Source organism: Aquarana catesbeiana, linkage group LG04 (genome assembly GCF_042186555.1).
Source record: "Aquarana catesbeiana isolate 2022-GZ linkage group LG04, ASM4218655v1, whole genome shotgun sequence".
Classification (NCBI taxonomy): Eukaryota; Metazoa; Chordata; class Amphibia; order Anura; family Ranidae; genus Aquarana; species Aquarana catesbeiana.
In genome coordinates this window covers 384,009,791-384,032,425 of record NC_133327.1, presented here as the reverse complement: position 1 = coordinate 384,032,425, position 22,635 = coordinate 384,009,791, and the positions used below count along the sequence as shown (strand labels likewise).

Below are 22,635 nucleotides of genomic sequence, written 5' to 3'. Positions count from 1 at the left end.
TATATCAAGAGTAACTTAACAGTATATTGAGCATGTGCTTGGACTACACATGCAAAATACTTTAGGAGGCCAGGGATTTACAAGGGGAACTATGCTACACTAGAATTCATTGACCTGCATGCCTGTGCTCTATTTTGGAATACTTTTACTAAAAAAAAAAAAAAAAACACCATATATCATAAGTTGTGTGGGTATCACTACTAGTGTATCAAGTAGTGTGTTTTTTTTTTGTAAGGCTATGTACACAGGACGCTGCTAAACAGACGTTCAGAGGCAGTTGGACTCTTTTTTCAACTGCCCCTGAACTCATTCAATGTTATCTTGTGTGACCATGTACACAGTCTCGTTTATTGCCGTTTTTAGGCAGTTGCATTTAACAGTGTTTCTTTGAAAGCAAAAAAAATGGGTTCAGACGCCGAAGATTTCCACGTTTCAGACACTAAACGCGGTACTGGCATTTAGACGAGTTTTCGTTTATAAGCGTTTTTAAAAGGTACCCTGTATTTTTGACCTGAAAAGACAAAAATATGATGGAAAACGATGAAAAAAAAAAAAAAAAAAGTTTAAAATGTTTTAATTACTTGCGATGATTCATAGACCATATATAGCCCTTGATGCAATGCAATACACCACCAGCATTGCTGTATCCAAATTTTAATTGGAATTTGACTCATACGTTCAGATTTGACCAAGATGACCCCACCATTGAGCTTGACCCCCGACTTGATCAAACATAGTTTCATGGAAAAAAAAATCCCAAAAATGTATTAATCAATATTTAATTTTTAAAAATATAAAAAAAATTCCAAATAAAAATTTGATATATTATAAAAAATGAAATTAACCTTAATTTGCATAAAATAGACAACATTTTTTTTTAAAGTAATTAAAAAACAAAAATAATACCATATACAGCTGAAAAAAAAATCCAATAAATATATTAATCAATATTTAATTATTAACCCTTTCATGACTAAGCCTATTTTTGACATTTGGTGTTTACAAGTTAAAATCCGTATATTTTGCTAGAAAATTACGTAGAGCCCTCAAACATTTTTTTTATTTTTTTTATTGTTGGCATATTTTATGTCACACGGTATTTGGGCAGCGGTGTTTTAAACGCAACTTTTTGGGAAAAGGGACACTTTCATGAATTAAAAAAAAAAACAATCAGTAAAATTAGCCCAATTTTTTTTGTATAATGTGAAAGATGATGTTACGCCGAGTACATAGATACCAAACATGTCATGCTTTATCATTGCACGCACTCGTGGAATGGCGACAAACTACGGTACCTAAAAATCTCCATAGGCGACGCTTTAAATTTATCTTACGGTTATCAAGTTAGAGTTACAGAGGAGGTTTAGTGCTAGAATTATTGCTCTCGCTCTGACGATCGCGGCGACACCTCACGTGTGATTTAAACACCGTTTACATATGCGGGCGCGACTTCTGTATGCGTTTTCTTTGCTGCACAAGCTCGCAGGGATGGTGGCGCTTTAAAAATTTATTTTATTTATTTTTATATTAATAAATTGTGTTTTTAAAAAAAAAAAATGTTTTGATCACTTTTATTGCTGTCACAAGGAATGTAAACATCCCTTAATAGGTGGTGACAGGTACTCTTTATGGAGAGATCGGGGGTCTAAAAGACCCCCGATCCCTCCTTTGCACTTCAAAGTATTCAGATCGCCGTTTACGGTGATTCTGAATACGATGTATTTTTTTTAAACCGGCGCCATTGGCAGCTGCGTAAACGGGAAGTGACGTCATGACGTTGCTTCCGTGTTTACGATTAGGAGGCTGGAACGAAGCCGTGAGCGGCTTCATTCCAGTCTGTCCCTAGCCACCGGAGGATTGGTCACGTTCCATCGGGAGGCCCGGTAAGAGCGGCGGGAGAGGGGGACGTCCCCTCCCGCTCTCCCGGTATAACAGCCAAGCGGCTTCTAGCCGCATCGGTTGTTATACCTGGATAGCCGATCGCGGGCTCTAAAAAACAGTACCGGGATAATGCCTGCAGCTGCAGGCATTATCCCGGGATAACCCCGGAAAGCCCAGTACGCACATCTGCGTACGCTCAGCGGGAAGGGGTTAAAAATATTTTTTAAAAATTGCCAAAAAAAAAAATGAAATTAACATTTAAATTTGCATAAAATAGACAAAATATTAAAAAAAATAAAAAATAAAGGAAAAACAAAAATAATATATCTATAGATAAACATATGCACATACCTGATCGTCACCAACAGACGTTCCTCTGGTGACACACTCTTCCTCATGTTGGTGTCCATGTGTGTCAGACTGGGTCGTACTTTTTCTAGTAGAAGGTCAAATGTGGCAATGGACATGCATGTGAAATTAAAACATTTGTTGGGGTAGGTACGCAGCTGTACATACATGTTGGAAAAATATCCTACCGACATTCGCTGCGCAATCAATGGATGGGTCCAATAGCGACAAACTCTGGACCTCGCACGCAATCGTGCAAAGTCGTTCTAGCCTCATCAAGAGCAACGTCAGGAGCATTTCCTCACATATGCTCATCATGGGATCCATTGCAAAAAAAAAAAAAAAGAACAGAAATATAGGCAAATACAAGTATACAGCTGCTCTCTCTGCTGCTGCTACTCACACTGATCAAAATGGCTGAAATAGTTAAATAACAAAGTTTTTTTGCGCTTGGGGAGGGTCATGAGGTTATCTTAATAAACGCAGCAAAACGGGCGTTTTTAAACGCCGGTTTCAAGTTAGTTCAGAGGAGTTTGCCCCAGCGTCCCGTGTACATGGAGCCTAAAAACGTCCGTTTAGCCATGTTTGCGTCTAGAAGCGTTTGTAAAGAAAAAACATGTTTAGCAGCGTTTACAAGTTGTTATAGCCATTTGGCGTTTCAAATGCCTCTGAACATCCGTCTGAACCTATTTTTTTGCGTTCCAAAAAATGCTTCTAAACTCAACTGCCTAGAAACGACTATAAATGACCCTGTGTACATGTACTGATAAGATAACAGAGGAGAGTTCAGGGGCAGCTGAACAAAATGCCCAACTGCTCCTAAACGTCCGTTTACCAGCAGTGTACATGAGGCTTAACAGTGCCACCTGCAGGGTAGAAAGTTGCCTTGGAGGCTGTAAAAAAACCCATGTAAACCTGGTATTGCTTTAAACCAGGATTTTTTTAAACAGTATTGTTAACATTGCAATGCTGGACTGTTAAAAACATAATGAGAGAGCCTAAATCATAATTCTGAACCCAGGATCAAGTTAGAGATTAAATGCCACATCAATTTATTGAGGAAAACATTCTTGATTCTGCTAAGAAATAGCTATAAAATGTGCTGTTCTGTTAACCTGTTTGGGTATGGAAATATACCATTTAGAGTAAGCCATGTTACACCTATATTTAGGGTATAATGTGGTTGCAAGCAGACCCCAGCCCCTCCACATCATCCCCTCTGCAAGCATGCAGGGTTCTTCTCCCTCATGGCAACTGTCACTTTGACTTTTGAGTGGCTGTACCCATTCTTTCAGAGATCTGAATGAATGGACAACCAAGTTCCTTCTTGCACTCGTAGTCTATTGATATTTCCTCAGGCTCCAACTTAAAATCTGACCTCTGTACAGGCAAGGAGCTGGAGAAAGAGTCTGCAGGAGCAAGGGGATTGCACTTGCAATCCACTGATTGTGGTCGCAATGTCTTGGAGGCTCATTTGGGAAAAAAATAAATAAATGTATGGGTGCATTTATTTTTTTGAGCAAAAGGTGGACTTAGCCTTTAACTCATCCCTTAAGTTGGATAGCCAAATAGCCAACATGCTCTAATCCATTCCCACCCAACATCCCTTTAACATGGTCTCTACGCCAGGGGGGGCAATAAAAGACTGTCAGATCACATAATCACTGATTTGGTTTTAACAGCGGTCATATAATCAGGATCCGGTCCCGCCAACTCCCAATCATTAATAAAGACCAGGAGTGGTCTTTAAAAGCTTGGTCATGGAGTTGGGAGTGCACAATGAGAAAGTGCTCTAACCACAGAAACTTTGGTCGCCAATGGATGCATACGTGTGGCTGTTAAAGCCCATCCTCTTTGGTGCTGCACATTTACATTATGTGGGTGGCAAGAGGTTACGTGGGTTAAAATATTAACATTAAGTAGAACTCAATATTCATATTTGTACTCCATAATAAAACTGACTGAAGCAATTCTAAATTTGAGCTTGTTCATGTAGATTTACTTTTAATAAGAATATACATATTAATGCATATTGCACAGTTTTATTCTTTTTGGAGACTATACAAAATGTTTCTTAAGACAGGAACCATACAATTTGTATCTTTTACAGCTTCTCATTTAACCATTATACAAACATGCCTTTTTGTAAATATATGAACAAAAAATTCTAAGCCATGGAAAGGAGAGCAGCAATGACCACCTTTGGTCCCCTGTATAATAATAGCTTTTGCAAATTTTCTCTAGGACAGAGAAATTAGGAGAACACACAGTTTTGGTGGATCCCCTATTCATTTTATTGAACAAATGGTGTTTTTTTTTCTCTCTTTCACTTTCACACAGAAAAGTAAATTGGAGCTCCAGCCAGAACAGTTGTTAGTATTACATGGATTTTGGATGAGGTAAAACCTCTGAGATCTTTGATGGTGTCTTGTTTTTCCGCAGGGATGTTGGAGTAAGGGGAAATCTTTCCAGTGGGGCAGACAACAATGAAAACTTTGTGGCAAAGATTTCGAACCTCCACTAGGTTTTACTGTTTGCTTGTGCCCTGGAGGAGGTTTACCCTCACTTCTTGGCATGTTACTGGAACTGGAAGGAAGACTAAATCACTTCAATGGAGGCATGCCAATTAAACTACAAAAAACGATTCATTATTTAAAAACATAAATTTTGGAATGGAGCTCTTTCATTTCCATGGAGTAAGGTAACCCATAGATTCCTGGTGGAGGTATATTCACTCTGAGCTGACAAAATAATTTGTAGAGGGTGTCACTTTAACTGAAAGCTTACCTTGCTAATCGGAAACTACAAACAGCTCAACAAGCATTTAAGACATGGTGATATAAATTCACTTTGTGTTGAACAACATAGCTCAAGTGTGTCTATACTGTTGTTATTGGTATGTAAGCTGTCACTAACATGTTAGCATAGGCATCAGGAGGTGTATGTATAAATCCTCCAGTATTTTTTTTTTTTTAAGTGGCCTCTAAATGTTGGGTGGTCTAATACTTAAATATCCATATCAAATGAGAACATTGGATATTGGCTCATCCCTAAGCTCCACATTTTCCATCAATGCACTTGGAGGCTTCAGTGAAGAACAGAAAGTCATGAAAAGGGGTGGAGCCAAGTTGATGTCCACATCAGAGGACCCCATGCTTAGGGCCTCCCAGTTTGACCTACAAGGTAAAAGACAATATGTGCCTACACCAACATACTGGTGCCTATCTCCAGATCACCTATTACTTAAAAAACCACATGCAGGCTTGTAGGTTGACTGAAAATTAAGATGATTGATGTCTCCAGTTAATGACCAGCAATTAAGAGACATGGAATCAGGTCAATATACAGAATGTCCTCGCACAATTGATCCAGTGTAGAAAATAGGTAAACTCTACAATGTGTGCTACTGTTTAACTTAACATATTATTTTGTATAAGATTTACATTGACAATTATGTTCTGTACTGTTTTTAAAAGTGTCTGAAATAAGAACTGTGTGTATTGTTCTGTAGCATAGATTTCAGCTTTTTTTTAGAAGAGGAATCTGTCGACTGCTAGTAGCAACACAGGCAGTTCCTAATGCAGGCGCTTTGATGAGAGGCCAGATGAGACCATGAACTTGAATTGAACTTCAAACCATCTGTGCAAATACAAATATTATTATAATATATAAAATATCTTTTGAAAACCTAACTTAATTTACCAAGTTGCATATTAGGGTAAAACCAAACTGTAGTAATATAAAGTGATTATTCCTTCCAGACGATGCCCAACTTGAGAGAAGACATGCATTTGGAATTTAGGAATACTTTTGCAGGCGTGGTAGGCTTTACAAATACAGATAATGTTCACTTGTGTGGAGGTCATTTCACCATACAAGACTCCACATGCCTTTTCTATTGATCCCCATATCAAGTTAATCTGTAACCTCTTGGCACCAGTGCCTCCTGGCCCTTTAAGTGGTTTATGATGCCGGGGAGGCAGGGCATGGCTTAAGATCATGTGACCACCGCGATTAGCTGTCACGTGGTCCAAAAAACTCCCGATCGGTTCGTTGACTGTAACTATGCTGGGTGCATGCTCCAGGCACAAGTGCATAGACAGCAATTAATGAAAATATGTGGCCCCTTGGCACTAACGACCAGGTGCCGAGAGGCCGCATATTTGCATACGGTCGGTGCCAAGGGGTTAAACAAAAAGGTGAAATAACTCCAAAAATCCTGGCCACTCATCTGGATTCCACTGCACATACTGGCCGTGATGTCCCATGCTGCTGATGTAGTGGTCTATAGACTAATACACAGCCCTTGAGTGAGCATCCGTCATATTGCACACAACGCTTATTGGTTAGCACAGCCATGTGACCATGCTGACCAATGAGGGAAGCATCTGAGGTACCCAGTAAGGGTAGTAGTAAGGAGTACTTTTCTTTGGTGGTCAATGCAGTCATGTGGTTGCACTGATTAATGAGCGATAGCCATTGCCAGCATTATGATTGATACTGACTCCGGAGCTGTACACTGGCAGCATGGGGCATCACGACTGCAGAATGCAGAGGGATAACCTGGATATTTGGAACTAGTTCATATTTTCATTTTTTGTGAACTTACCCTTTAAAATGGTCAGCTCTACTCCAGTGTGGGTTGATGAAACTGAATGGCAATATTCTAGGCACCTGTCTGAGTATGCATTTGTAGTCTAGCCATGCAACTGGCCAAATAACTAGATCACCCATTTTTTTTTTTTTTTATTGTCCCTCCCCTAAAAAGGTACTAGTTAAATTTTGAATTTGGGTATGAATATACCAATCCTGTTTTACAGGTAATATAAATTAAAGCAAGTTTACATGTTAAACATTCACAGTGTTAATAATAATAATAATCTGAAAAAAAAAAATAACGCACCAGAAAAGTCACATTTTTAGCTAAAAGTGACTACATAAAAGTCAATATAAGATCAAGTCTGAACAGAAAAGCTGTACAGCGATTGAGGTCCTCTTAAATATCTTCTGTACACATTGCACAAATCTCACAGTAACGTGGGCCTCTGATACTGTACACAACTCACTTCTAAAGTTTCCTATCAGCCTTGAGCAACATCACTAAAAAAAAAACGTAGAAAAGTCATGTAAACAACGCAGATGTCCAGCAGCTGGGAAGTAACATTCATTGATGGTGTTTTTCAAGTCTTGTCCTGGGGGGGGAGGGGGAGTCATAAGAGAGCCGTTATAGCAGTCTGGTTTATGGGCTTCAAGCAGTCTCTTGGAGAAGAGTAGCCTTCTGCCGCTAGTGTGCAGTATTGCGGCTTCTGGTAATCGCCACAATCTGCCGCAGCCCAAGTACTATGGACTTTTGGCCTGTCGTATTCACACTCCTCTATATGTATCCTGTGGGGTGTTTGGTAGTCCCCTCCACTGTCTTCTGCACTGGATGAGATGGAAAAGCTGACACCAGAGGAGGAGTGCTTGCGGTCCAGTGCCACCACAGGGACGTTGTAACCACACTCTGGTGAGAAGGTATGGTCCCGCATGACATGGCGCTCTATAATTGGGGTGGCATACTCCGGCTCTGGGTACGTCAGCGGCAGTGCGTATTCATTGGTCCTGAGAGGGCAATCATAGTGGTTCTCCCTTTCTAGGCTGCCGTTATTGACATCTGTGTCCATAGGCTTGAATGTGGATCCTTTCCTCGTCACCGTGCCAGTGCCAATCATGAGGGACTGCTCATAATCTATGTAAAGAAAGGAGATATAGAATAATATAATGAAACCTGAATAATGTGTGGGAATATATTAACGTTGAACAGCTTCCATGAAAAAAGATTTCGTATAGAAGTAAACAATGATTAGACTGAAGGTAAACATACTGGGAAAAGATGTGCATTTGTTTTTGTGTTTTTATTATTGCTTTCTTCAAGTGTCCACCATTTTGGCCCATTACTTACAAGCTTTTCCGGCAAATTAGACATTAGTCTATGGTGCTAGTCAGAAGTCAGTCAATCGTGTACAAACTCCAATGGGAGGCATCAGATTCAGATTACATGCTGCTTGTTTATTCTGTGTTTAAGGTTTTTTAATTGTAGGTCAAAAGCTAGCATTAGTTTTGGTTTTAAACACTTTTCAAAACAGGCGATTGTCCAAATCCATTTGTTTACCTAGAGATAAGATGTGATCAGTTATACATTCTATGTGTGCCCCCTGCATGTGCTTTAGTTTTGTATACCCAATCCCTGTTTTTTTTTTTAACCACTTCCTGCCCAAGGTACGTCCAGGAACGTCCTTGACTTTGTGTGGGTATATCTGAATGATGCCTGCAGCCAGGCGATTCCCTACACCATAAGAATGATAGCGGCTGTTCCGCAGCTTGATCGTTCTTATGGGTGACGAGAGGGGAAGCCCCTCCCGCCGCCCTCTGGTGCTTCTACCGACTCACCGCTTCCAACGGTGAGTCGGAGAACGGATCCGCCAGCCTCGGGTGGTGACCATAGAGATTTCAGGCAGACCAGATGGTCGCCGGAGTTTCTATGATCGTTTGGAGGCCGGGCACGATGTTATAACGTCATGCCCGGCCTCTGCATTCAAACGAATGGCGCCGCCTTGGCTGGGAAGCCAGGATCGTTTATTTTTATTTCCGGCTACCCAGCCTAGAGGTGAGATGTGGGGTCTTACTGACCCCATATCTCACTGTAAAGAGGACCGATCATGCCATATTTCTATTACGAGGGATGTTTACATTCCTTGTAATAGGAATAAAAGTGATCTTATTTTTTTTTTAAAGTGTCAAACTAAAAAAAGAAAAGTAAAAAAAAAAAATTTAAAAAAATGCGCCCCTGTCCCCGTGTGCTCATACGTATATGCAAGTCCCGCCCACATATGAAAATGGTGAAAAACACACATGTGATGTATCGCCGCGAATGTTAGAGTGAGAGCAATAATCCTAGCCCTAGACCTCCTCTGTAACGCTGGATTCACACCTATGCATTTTTAGAGATTTTTGCATTTTGCAGATTTGCGCTACAGTCCATATAACATGGTTTTCTATGGAATATGTTCTGTAGTGCAAATCTGCAAAATGCACTAAAAATGCATAGGTGTGAATCCAGCCTAACTCAACCATGTAACCAGAAATTTTTTTTAAAGCGTCGCCTATGGGGATTTTTAAGTACCGAAGTTTGGCGCCATTCCACAAGCGTGTGCAATTTTGAAGCGTGATATGTTAGGTATCTATTTACTCGGAGTAACTTCATCTTTCACATTATGTAAAAAAATTGAGCTAACTTTAAGGTTTTGTTTTTTTTTTAAAGCATGAAACTGTTCTTTTTTCAAAAAGAAAAAAAAAAAGTGTTTGAAAAATTGCTGCGCAAATACCGTGCAAGATAAAAACATTGCGATGACCGCCATTGTATTCTCTAGGGTCTTTGCTAAAAAAACATATATAATGTTTGGTGGTTCTATGTAATTTTCTAGCAAAAAAATTATGAATTTTACATGTAGGAGAAATGGCAGAATTGGCCTGGATGGAAAGTGGTTAAGCATGCCGCCACTAGGTGGCACTATAGCAAAGGAAATGCATGTTTCTTCAACTACAAGTAAACCTGTGGAAATAGCAATATGGGAGCTCTTTATTTTATATTCAATATCATATCGGAGTTGAGCTACCAAAGCAATTACCTACAGTTTGGTTGTTCAAGGGTGGACTAAAACAAAACACAAGGGGCAAGCACTTTTTCTTATAGGATATTTAAACCCAAGAACAAAATGTAATATATTGCAGCTTGCCAGTCTTTACATATACATTAGTTGTCTTTTTTTCAGGCCAAGTAAATTTTTTGCAAGTACAGAGAAACTCCTTTTGATCCTGCTAGAAATCCAGTGCACTTGTCACGTTCTGTGCACTAAACTGAAATCTCAGACAATGTTATCAGCCTTCTTAGCGGTCTTCTGTGAACTACAGAAGACCTACGCCCAATTTAATGAAAATGAGATGAGGAGAAGAGAAGGGGTCTGTGTACTATTCATGAGAGCAGCCTATGGTGACAACGCTGCTCCTTCCCTGGACAGGAAGCGTTTTACTGGCAGGATCACGGCGTGAAAATAAGGTGAAACAAACCTGAAAAAAGATAACGAATGCAGCCACAGCATATAAGAACTGGCAAGCTGTCACATTTTGTTTCACCTTTTGTTTAGCTATGCTTTAACCCTTCTGCAGCCAGAGCCCATTTTGCATGTTATGTTAAACACTTAAAAATCTTTATTAAGCCCGGTTCCCACCAGCCGACTTCAAAGTCACACAATATTCAGTGCGACTTTAGAGTAAGACTTTTATACACACTGGCACTAAAGCCATATCAAAGTAATGCAGGGATCTTTTCTGAAGTCGCAGTGACTTCAGTAAAACCAATTGTAACAGCTCTCATGATACATGGCATCTTGGGTCTCACAAGTCGGATCCTAAGTCGCAGGAGTGTGAACCAAGCCCTAGGCCTGAAGATTGGTTAAAACCTCCAAACATTATATATTTTCTGAAAGCAGACACCCTGGAGAATAAAACCGTGGTAGTTGCAATGTTGTATGTCACATAATATTTGTGCAACAGTTTATTAAGCGCAAATTAGTCAGTAACAGAATACATTTAAAGCAGAGTTCCACCCAATAGTGGAACTCCCGCTTTAAGCAATCCTGACCCTATTGGAGGGGTTTGACAGGTACCCAGCTCCCACTTCTGGTCACGCCGCCTAGGCGACTCCCCCCCCCCAATCCCCCCCCCCCCCCCCCCGCAATCTTCTGGGACACGTCACAGACTTGCGCATGCACAGTGCACACCCGGCTGTGAAGCCACAAGCAGTCACAGCCTGGTGCCCACTCTTGCAATGCCGGCACCGCCGAGAGCAGAGGGAGAGGAACGAGGCTTCGGGTACCTGCATCGCTGGATTGTGGGACAGGTGAGTGTGTGTTTATTATACAGTGCCTTGCAAAAGTATCCCCCCCCCCTTGGCTTTATATCTATTTTGTTACATTACAGCCTTTAATTCAATATTTTTTTTAATCTGAATTATATGTGATGGATCAGAACACAATAGTCTAAGTTGGTGTAGTAAAATTAGAAAAAAAATTTATACATAAAACTATTTTTCAGAAATAAAAAACTGATAATTGGCATGTGCGTATGTATTCACCCCTTTGTTATGAAGCCCATAAAAAGCTCTGGTGCAACCAATTACCTTCAGAAGTCACATAATTAGTGAAATGATGTCCACCTGTGTGCAATCTAAGTGTCACATGATCTGTCATTACATATACACATCTTTTTGAAAGGCCCCAGAGGCTGTAACACCTAAGCAAGAGGAACCACTAACCAAACACTGCCATGAAGACCAAGGAACTCTCCAAACAAGTAAGGGACAATGTTGTTGAGAAGTACAAGTCAGGGTTAGGTTATAAAAAAATATCCAAATCTTTGATGATCCCTAGGAGCACCATCAAATCTATCATAACTAAATGGAAAGAACATGGCACAACAGCAAACCTGCCAAGAGACAGCCGCACACCAAAACTCACGGACCGGGCAAGGAGGGCATTAATCAGAGAGGCAGGACAGAGACCTAAGGTAACCCTGGAGGAGCTGCAGAGTTCCACAGCAGAGACTGGAGTATCTGTACATAGGACGTACTCTCCATAGAGTTGGGCTTTATGGCAGAGTGGCCAGAAGAAAGACATTACTGTCAGCAAAAAACAAAATGGCACGTTTTAGTTTGCGAAAAGGCATGTGGGAGACCCCCAAAATGTATGGAGGAAGGTGCTCTGGTCTGATGAGACTAAAATTAAACTTTTTGGCCATCAAAGAAAACACTATGTCTGGCGCAAATCCAACACATCACATCACCCAAAGAACACCATCCCCACACTGAAACATGGTGGTGGCAGCATCATGCTGTGGGGATGTTTTTCAGCAGTCGGGACCGGGAAACTGGTCAGAGTTGAGGGAAAGATGGATGGTGCTAAATACAGGGATATTCTTGAGCAAAACCTGTACCACTCTGTGTGTGATTTGAGGCTAGGTCGGAGGTTCGCCTTCCAGCAGGACAATGACCCCAAACACACTGCTAAAGCAACACTTGAGTGGTTTAAGGGGTAACATGTAAATGTGTTGGAATGGCCAAGCCAAAGCCCAGACCTCAATCCAATAGAAAATCTGTGGTCAGACTTAAAGATTGCTGTTCACAAGCGCAAACCATCCAACTTGAAGGAGCTGGAGCAGTTTTGCAAGGAGGAATGGGCAAAAATCCCAGTGGTAAGATGTGGCAAGCTCATAGAGACTTATCCAAAGCGACTTAGAGCTGTGATAGCCGCAAAAGGTGGCTCTACAAAGTATTGACTTTATGGGGGTGAATAGTTATGCACATTGACTTTTTCTGTTATTTTGTCCTATTTGTTGTTTGCTTCACAAAAAAAAAAAATAAATAAATAAAATCTTCAAAGTTGTGGGCATGTTCTGTAAATTAAATGATGCAAATCCTCAAACAATCCATGTTAATTCTAGGTTGTGAGGCAACAAAACACGAAAAATGCCAAGGGGGTGAATACTTTTGCAAGGCAATATAAGTCAGTAGCTACACTTTTTGTAGCAGCTGACTTTTAATAAACACAAAAAAGAGTGGAACTCCGCTTTACACTCTGGATCAGTTAATATTTGTTGAACTTTCCTTGTTTGCATGAATTGTATAACCCTTTTCGGTTGCTACTCATGTATGATCACCAGAAAATTACCTTTAAAAAGCATTTTAGAACACACAATCACAATATATTACACAATTTTTTGTTAAATTATAAAAAAAGAAGAGGTCGCATAGACTAGATAGATATCCAGCATGTCAAGCTTAACCCCTTCACACCGACCGTACGCAAATTTGCATTCTCGGCTTGAAGGGGTTATACCGGGGTAATGCCGGTAAAGGCAGGCATCACCCTGGTACTGTTTTTTTTAGCCGCTGCCCATTTAGCGGTTGGCTTCCAGCTATTTTTAGCGGCGCTTCACCGCTGTTTAAGCAGCACTTTTCGTCCGCTAACAGGGCCCTTTTAACCCTCAAGAATGGGCAGGGGCGGTATAGGAGCACTGTATACAGCCCCAAACATGCTGCTAGCAGGACTTTTTCTCCCGTCCCGCCCCAGTGTGACAGCACTCGGGCTTTCACACTGGGAAGGCATGAGAGGCAGTTTTCAGGCGCTTTACAGTCGCTAATTTTTTGCGCTAAAATGCCTGAAAACTGCCTCAGTGTGAAAGGGGTCTAACTAAAAGGCAATACTTTTTTTGTTTTGGATAGAGTGGAGAGGGATTGGAATGCTTGTCAGTTTTTATTGCTGTCTGTGCCCCCATTAGGGAGAGTCACGCTCTCTATTTGTCCTGTTTACCATTATCATTAAAAGTGAAAGGAAAAGAAAATCCCAATTTTTGGATTTTTCCCAGAAAAGTGAAATGTTGCAATGGGGACACTAGTTCCGGTGATCTGGAGTCCCCAAGGAATTCCCTTAACTTGCAGGGATTTCCTCTCACTTCCTGTTTGGTTATGGGACAGGAAGTGAACCAAAATCTCCACAATGGGACACAGATGGCAAAAAAAAAAAATCTGACAGGGCTTAGAAGGAAGCTAAGATGGCTAAGAAGGAAAACAAAACATACAGATTTAGCCTAAACACTGGATTGTTAGTAGGTAACCACATGTGTTTACACAGTCAACTTACCATAATTACCCCACTGAACTCTGTCTCATGTACCAGGTATATACATGCTACTTCTTTGAGGTATGACTTTGCAGACATTTCTCATGTTTGGATCCAAACTATTTCACACCAAAAACACAACCACCACACTACTGGTATTTAGGATATAACATTAAGCATAGTTACATACACCATCTATCTAAACCCAAACTGCCCCCCTTACCGCAATCGCGGGGTGCTTCTTAACCTAGGTGGTTATTGTTTATATTCAGCGCAACTGTATGTGGCTCTGCCCACACAGCTACATCATCCATTAATTAAAAATGCTACAGGTCCCAGCTTCCACTGCAGAAGACCACGCTGATGTTGTCACCCCAATTCTCACCCATTCAGCACTTCTTTCAGTCCTATAACAGAAGGTCTGTAACTCCAAACAGACCTGGCGCTGGGGGGGCAAACAATGCAAGATCATATGCATGACACGCTGATGGTGATTGCAATGTCGCAAGAGTGTAATAAATGCATTTTTTTTAAATTATTTCAATGTTGGTGCATTTATTTCATTTTTTTAAAAGACTTTAAGACTATGCCTTTAAGCCCGGTGGATAATTGGTAATTGTGCCCCTGTTGTAACACATGTGGTAGCAGAATAAGCTACAGAACAGAAACGCTATATGTATAAGCGTGTAGGGTGTGTACTTCATGCCCAGGTATACTGTGTATTTTAAATGTGTGTAGTGATCTAAATGGGAGGCTAATCAAATCAGTGCTCTATAGGAAGTGTTTGATGTTTGCTTCTTACCTTCTGTGTCACACTTGACAAAATCAAACTTCTGCATCACTTCTTTGTCATTGGAGTAGCTGATGGTAAACTCTGTTGACTGTTGTCTCATAATGGGCTGTTCCAATTGCTTCCAGCACCCTGCACCATAGGACATTCATTATACACTTGTACATTGTAATACAATCATAGGAAAACAAAGGCTGTCAACTTACCACCTTTTTGTTCCTCAGTTTTGTAAGCGTCTGTTTTCAATTTATTCCTGTAAGACAAATAAATTCAACATTTAAAATGCTATTCTAAGAAAACATACATGCATTTGCAATGAATCCATGGTTAATGGTGATGACAGCTTACTGGCAGTATCTTTAGGCACATGTTTTAGTCTTACTTTAGGTTTTAAGGCGAGAAGGTGAAGGTTGAGTGGTAGGGTCAAGAGTTAAATGTTGGAATGTCCTGGACGCAACAAACTAACATTGCTATGAACAAAGGTACCAACTATGTAGGTTGCTGTATAAGACCAAATCCTGCTTTTAAATGTGTTTTTGAAGTTTTTGACAGTCATGCTGTTTCAGGCTGCATTCACACCTGAGCGTTTCAAAGTCACGCGTTTTTACCGCAATTTTTACCGAGTTTTTGTAAAGGTCACCAATGTAAAAAGCAGAAAAACGCCTGTAATCTGCCCCAAAGAAGCTCATGGGTTTTTTTGCGCTTAAGGCGTTTTTCAGGTGTTTTGCTTCAGGTGACAAAAACGCTCAGATGTGAACAGGTGCCATTGAAATGAATGGGATTTTGCTTGTTGGGCGTTTTTCAGGCATTTGTTCGGACGTTTTGTCAGCTGAAAACGCTCAGGTGTGAATGCAGCCTAATCGTACAGTTTAGGATTTAACCTTCATGGTTGTCACAGCAAAGTATTTCAATAGAGAACTCTTAAATACAAACATTGCCCAAGGAACTTTGGAAGAGTTGATTTTGATATTTGAAGTGATGAACATTGCTTCATGAAACATACAGGTGATGGTCAGAGACTGGGGACATGGTACAGGAGATTGTCAGAGACTGGGGACATGGTACAGGAGATGGTCAGAGACTGGGGACATGGTACAGGAGATGGTCAGAGACTGAGGACATGGTACAGGAGATGGTCAGAGACTGAGGACATGGTACAGGAGATGGTCAGAGATTGCAGACACATTACAGGAGATGGTCAGAGACTGCAGACACATTACAGGAGATGGTCAGAGACTAGGGACATGGTACAGGAGATGGTCAGAGACTGCAGACAAGCTACAAAAGATGGTCAGAGACTGGGGACATGGTACAGGAGATTGTCAGTGATTGCAGACACATTACAGATGATCAGAGACTGGAGACACATTACAGGAGATGGTCAGAGACTAGGGACATGCTACAAAAGATGGTCAGAGACTGGGGACATGGTACAAAAGATGGTCAGAGACTGGGGACATGGTACAAAAGATGGTCAGAGACTGGGGACATGGTACAAAAGATGGTCAGAGACTGGGGACATGGTACAAAAGATGGTCAGAGACTGGGGACATGGTACAAAAGATGGTCAGAGACTGCGGACATGGTACAGGAGATGGTCAGAGACTGCGGACATGGTACAGGAGATGGTCAGAGACTGCGGACATGGTACAGGAGATCAATGCAGCCTCACCAGTGTCCATCAAATGCAGCTTCACAAGTGCCTGTCAGATGCAGCCTACTAGTCACTTGTAGCAGCCTGTCTGTGCCCGTCATGCAGCCTCACCAGTGCCTGTGTCCATATGTAGCAGCCCGCCAGTGCCCATACCATACAGCCTCACCAATGCCCGTGCCCATCAGATGCAGCAGCCCGCTTGTGCCCATGGCATGCAGCCCGCCAGTGCCCATCATGTACAGCCTGCCAGTGCCCATGTTCTGCAGCCTGCCAGTGCCCATCATGTACAGCCTGCCAGTGCCCATCATGTACTGCCTGCCAGTGCCCATCATGTACTGCCTGCCAGTGCCCATCATGTACTGCCTGCCAGTGCCCATCATGTACTGCCTGCCAGTGCCCATCATGTACTGCCTGCCAGTGCCCATCATGTACTGCCTGCCAGTGCCCATCATGTACAGCCTGCCAGTGCCCATCATGTACAGCCTGCCATTGCCCATCATGTACAGCCTGCTAGTGCCCATGTTCTACAGCCTGCCAGTGTCCATCATGTACAGCCTCCCCAGTGCCTGGTAATGTGATGTCACACTGTGTGTCAGATCTGAATTGCCGTGCAGCCAGTTTCATTCCGGTACGCCCCTCAGAGTCTCCCCTCCCTCCTCCTCCTCCTCTCAATCCTGTCCTACAGAGCCTACCCAGTGCCTGGTAATGAATGTCACGCTCACACACTGTGTCAGAGCTGGATCTGAATCGCCGTTCAGCCGATGTCCGGCCTCCTATGACACACGGCACAATGATTCCTAGCATTGTCTATGTGGTGGGACATCGTTAAATCAGCTGCACGGCGATTCAGATCTCTGACACACAGCGTGTGGACGTGACATTCATTACCAGGCACTGGGGAGGCTGTGTAGGACAGGAGTGAGAGGAGGAGGGAGGGAAGACTCGGAGGGGCGCGCGGGATGAAACATGTGCGGCACGTGGCAGGATGGCCCCACCCTTTTTTCAGCGCCAGTATCGACGAGAATTCTCTTTCGGCTTTTTGCCGAAAGGGCCATTTTCGGCCGATATGTTTCGGTGGCCGAAATTTCGGTGCATCCCTAGTTAGAATCAGTGAAGAGAACAACCATCTACACAAAAAAAAAAAAAAAAATCTGCAGAATTAGATAGAACATTGCCCAGTACAGACTATATACCTAATAAAATAAGAGATTCATACATTTTTGGGTATGAAAGTACAGATCCCAACCAGTATGTTATCAGAGTAGGAGAACCTACCTTTGTGTTATGTATATACAGATTCCAGCTACAATTAAACACAGCACTAGCACCACTGCGATTGGGACAACAATGAGTTTCCACCCTAAATTGGAAACAAGGAAAGCATTTATTTTTCTGAGAAGAAAATCTTGCTGGATAAATTATGAAGTTCGCTAAAGGTCATAATTCTTATGAAACCATACTATTTCAGAAAGAGATGCATACCAAAGTCATTCTCCCCTGAAGGAACTCGCTCAGTGATGTTCTCTTCCTCTTTTACTGGGGTTTTGGCCCTCTTCTCGTTTGGCTTCTTCCACATAGGGTGGGTGGATGAGTTGTGAGCTGTGGAGGAAAAAACATGGATGAGCTGAGAGAACTAATGCATTCCTCCACCTGGTCACGGTTAAAGCCCAGTGTCAGGGAAGAATTCAGAGCAGAACTGGCAAATATGCCAATATCTAATACCGCCACGCTAATTCGCGCACACGCATTAGCGAACAGCACGCAATGGCGAATCTTCCTACGCAACGGTGCACCAGCGTACGCAAAGCATGCTAATTGCCAGTGTTCACTGGCCTATATAAGGGCACTAGTGGCTCTCACAAATTGCTGGATTATCATCAGCCTTGTATCATGTGTTCCTGTGCCTTGTGCTTCTGCCTGATTACCCGTTACCAACCCAGCTTACCCCTGACCTGCTCCTCTCCTGGCTCTGAACCCGGCTTGCTTCACGGACCTTCTCCTGCATATTCCAGATTGACATCCCGTGTTTGACGGGATTGATCTCGACTACGCTCCTGACTTCCTGTGACCCCTGGCCTGGCTTCTGACCTTGCTCCTGTTTTACCCATCTGTCAAGATTCACCAGCACCTGCAGAGAATTATTTGCTGTGACCACCCTCTGCCCTTGGGTGTCCTCAAATCTGGAATCATAAGGCATCTTCAGGCAACCCATGCATCTCTAGGCATAGCACCCTCTGTCATCACCTTCAGGGGTACCCTCTCATTACCTCAGCCTTCAGTCTGGTACATGACACCTAGGCAAGCGCATTTCAGGTGCATCAGAACAAAGTCTTACACAGTTATTTTCTTTAGAAAGCAGCCACAGCCCAAGCAAAAACACCTGTCCCCTGCCAGCATGTGGTAGAGAAGAACCCCTACTCGCCCTGTGGAAGATTATCTCACTGCAGAGGTCCTATATGTCACTTGCGGAGCCAGAACTAGAGCTCTCTAATCAGCACGGAGCATGAATTTTGCTGATAGCATAACTATTGGTGTTACTCAGCATGGAGTGTGGACCACAGCTGCCAGACGGAGAGCAAAGGTCTTTCTCTACAGGTAGGAGACAGGCTTTTCTACTCTACTTTTCTAGGCTGGTGCTGCTTTTCTGGACAAAGATTGTAAGATCTGGAATACCTTTTGTTTGAATGCATCTATAATGTATTTGGCCGACTTAAACTTAAAGTTCAGTTGAGCTTTAATGTGTTACTAGCAAAACATAGCCTAAAGCTGGTCATAGATGGTTTGAATCATGTATGGGCAAGCTGAATGTATCCAAGTCGATCGATGGATCGACTTGGGTACAACCAGCATGCCAGATTTTTAATGTGATTATTGCCAGTGGCTATAGCCGCTAGCAATAATCACTGTGTTCTCCTGACAGGGATGGCTCCCAGCATCCCCACTGCTGGGAGAACACAGTAGCACCACGGGAGGGATTCCCCCATCAGCACTGGCTGTGTTTATGAGGAAACCGAGCGATTCTCTTTCCGGTAACCGCAGGTTGCCCCATCTATGGTCTGCTTAAAATATTTAGGAATAAGACTACAGGGAGGATACCAGTAATGTTTATTTTAAAGATGACTTATTCTGTATCGTGTTGCTGCCAATTCTGCTCTACAAAATATGCAGACCTGTCCACCTATTCCTATCTATGAATACTTTTCATTTACATTGGATGTAGCTGCTTTCTGTATAGTATTCCACACAGAACAATGCGGTTTAAGTGATGTTTCTTGTACATACACTGTGTAACAGCGCATCCTATAAGTTCCACTTTCATAGCAATCCTTTGGTTCCAGGTTCGAGGTATTATACGGAGAGCTCGTGCCACAACCGGAGGGATGAAGTTGTTACGAGTCTGATCTTGATAGTCTGAGTTCCCCTCCAATACCTATAGAACAGTACAATACATACACTTTACTTCACTATAGAATAAAGTAGTCACACAAGTTATTACAATATGAAGATTACACAAAAGATGCATTGTGAGTTGAGAGTCACTTGAACCATTTTCCCAGATAAAGTGATAGTTCTGTGTGTTTTGTCTATAGCAATCTGTCAGATTTTTCTCTTGTATTCAGCAGAGACAAATCTCAGGGGTTGCATCTGACAACATAGTACTTGTGCTTTGCACATTCATACGCGAGACCCAAACTAGGTTTGAAAGCATAAAACAAATATTTAGAAATAAATGTAAGGTAGGGATTTTCCTGTAACGGCATGTATTTTAAGCGGGGTTCCACTCAAATTTTTAACTTAATCTTACCCCCTTAATTGCATAGATGTTCAAATGCTGCACAAAATTTTTTTTTTATCGCTGTAATTACCTTTATATTGTACTTTATTGTGGCACTTCCTGTCTCTCCTCCCATGGGAGTAGGCGTGTTTATTGCATTTCCCCAGCGCCTCACTGTCTCCTGGGAGCTTAGTGTCAGGCTTCCCAAGATTCAGTGTGGGAGCAATGATCATGCTTGTGAACAAGCTGTGAATGAACAGCATTCACCGCATCAAGGAAATCAATGCTTGTGGGCTTCACATGCCCACAAGCAAGATGGAAACAGCCAGCATCACATTTTTTAAGTTATTCGTCAGTACGAAAACAGACAGAGGCGGAAATATTACACCCAAACTGAGTATTATTTTGGGATTAGCAAAGTGTCTCAATGACTTAAAAAAAAAAAAAAAAAAAAGAAGATTGGTCGCCGGACTCCCGCTTTAAAGTGAATCCACAGGTAGTCTGGCTGTATATTGTCAGTTCTGAAGGACCACAATGCTTGGTGCTGAAGATCAAAGTCTACTGCACTGAGGGGGGAGACAAATGGTATGATGACCATACACTCAAATTAATAGTCATCATATGGATACACATTTTTCCACCATAGTGAGCTCTCATACACAAATACATACATTATACAATTAACTATCAGGGCTTGTTTTCACTGCCTCTCCTTTAAAAAGCAACCTGTATTAACTCCCTAAAATGAAACATTACCAAGCTGCAACCATGTGCACTGCATGCAGTACCATCTTGGCCTCATTCACTTGACTGGAATGTGTTCAGCCCAGTGAACGTGACAAGGTATAATTTCTGCTGTGACCGCGATACTTGTACACCTCCCGCTGCTGCCTTTGTAGCTATAGGTGGAGAAGTTGGTAAACACGTGGTTTTAACTGCCCTCAACTGCTACAGTAAGCAAGACCTTAGGATACATTCACATGAGCATCCTGTGTATGGTTTATTTAAATGCAGAAGATATGATCTGCGAGCTACAATCAAACTTTTTACTTCCCAGATTATTTTCTTCTGCGTTTAAATGTACCTGTGTTTACGTGCGTTTAGACACGTTCAGAGTATCTAATCTGCCCCCAAATGCACAAAATTTGATCTTTGCTAAACAATTAAATTGAACAAACGTAAAACACAGATAAAACACACAGGGCTAATTTGTTTTTTTTTGCAATCTAGCTGGTAAATGCACTGAGAAATGTTTTTTGAAAACAATGTGCGTTATATAATTTTAAAATAATGCATGTGTTTGTATGCATTTAAAAAATGTCCTACAGATGCATATAAATTGATACAATTGCATACAGCTCATCACCCATGTGGATGAGGCTTTACTGATTGCTAGGTAAGGTGCTAAACATCACTGGGTGCCATAATAATAGTCTTGTAATGCTGTACACAGGCAACATAAGTAGACAGAAAGCAAAAGAAAAAAAATGAAAAAATAAATAAATTACCTTTTCTTCGTTGTTCATTGCTCCCTTGTAAGTCCTCCACTTCAATCCATCTCTTGTAAAGTTGATTATATAGGATTTCACATAAAAGTTAAAGTTTGGCAAGGTGGATCCTGTAGTGAGAATACCTGAAGCAAACCAATGGAAAGGCATGTGTTTTAGTGAGTAAATACCAAAAGAAAAATTTCCAATACGTGGTCATTTAGAAACAGACATCTAACAGAATCAAATATATCTATGTCTAATGTTTTATGTGCAGTGAACTACATCACAGGATATCCAGAAAACAGCCAAAGTAAAATGTATGTATAAGTAAAGCGATTAGTTTAAAAAGAGTAGGGAAGGGTTACAACCGTTTCTTTTTTGCGGTCTGTGTACTATTGGGGAAATTTCCCTTCCTTGCTTCCCAAAAGCTGTCCCTTAAACAGGTCCCCCTATTGGAAAATGTGCTCTTTGCTCTGGGGACCCCTCTAAAATGTTTGATTTTACCTCTTTTTATTTTAGATGACAATGTGCATCAGTAAAAATAGAAGAATGAATTTCCATAATAAGTGCATAGACAGCCATATTTATCTCCTCCCCACTATCTAAAGACTAACAATAATTTTAAAAAAGTTTTTTTTTTGCCTAGATATATACTTTAAAGTGGTAATAAACTCTGGCATTAAAAATAAAAAATCTTGCATACTGAAAAACGTACTTTGAACTAAAGCCCTCAAGGCTGACAGAACTGCCATCTTTACCCGGTCTTCCTTCTGGGGTTGCGGCTGCTTGAATAGCCATGGCACAGAGCTCTGAAGGGATGGCATGAGTACAGGGCCGGTACAAGGGGGGGCGGAAGGGGCAGATGCCCAGGGTGGAACTATTTATTGGAGGAAGAGGGGCGCAATAGAAGCGCCAGTAAACTGGCTGCACTAAATAGATAATTGACAACATGTGCTGAGTGCACTCCTGCACCCGGCACAAGC

General features: G+C 41.7%; 1 protein-coding gene across 1 annotated transcript in view; it reads right to left on the bottom strand.

Moving 5' to 3' along the window:
- Positions 1-4,199: 4,199 nt before the first annotated feature.
- Positions 4,200-22,635, bottom strand: part of DCBLD1 (discoidin, CUB and LCCL domain containing 1) — a 107,719-nt gene continuing 89,283 nt past the window's right edge. Inside the window, exons 9-15 of the mRNA XM_073627147.1 lie at positions 21,671-21,795; positions 19,670-19,817; positions 17,870-17,986; positions 17,663-17,747; positions 14,940-14,986; positions 14,746-14,865; positions 4,200-7,957 (exon numbers count right to left, since the gene is read on the bottom strand). Coding sequence (XP_073483248.1) covers positions 7,440-7,957; positions 14,746-14,865; positions 14,940-14,986; positions 17,663-17,747; positions 17,870-17,986; positions 19,670-19,817; positions 21,671-21,795 — 1,160 coding nt within the window. The 3' untranslated portion in view covers positions 4,200-7,439. The remainder of the gene's footprint in view (positions 7,958-14,745; positions 14,866-14,939; positions 14,987-17,662; positions 17,748-17,869; positions 17,987-19,669; positions 19,818-21,670; positions 21,796-22,635) is intronic.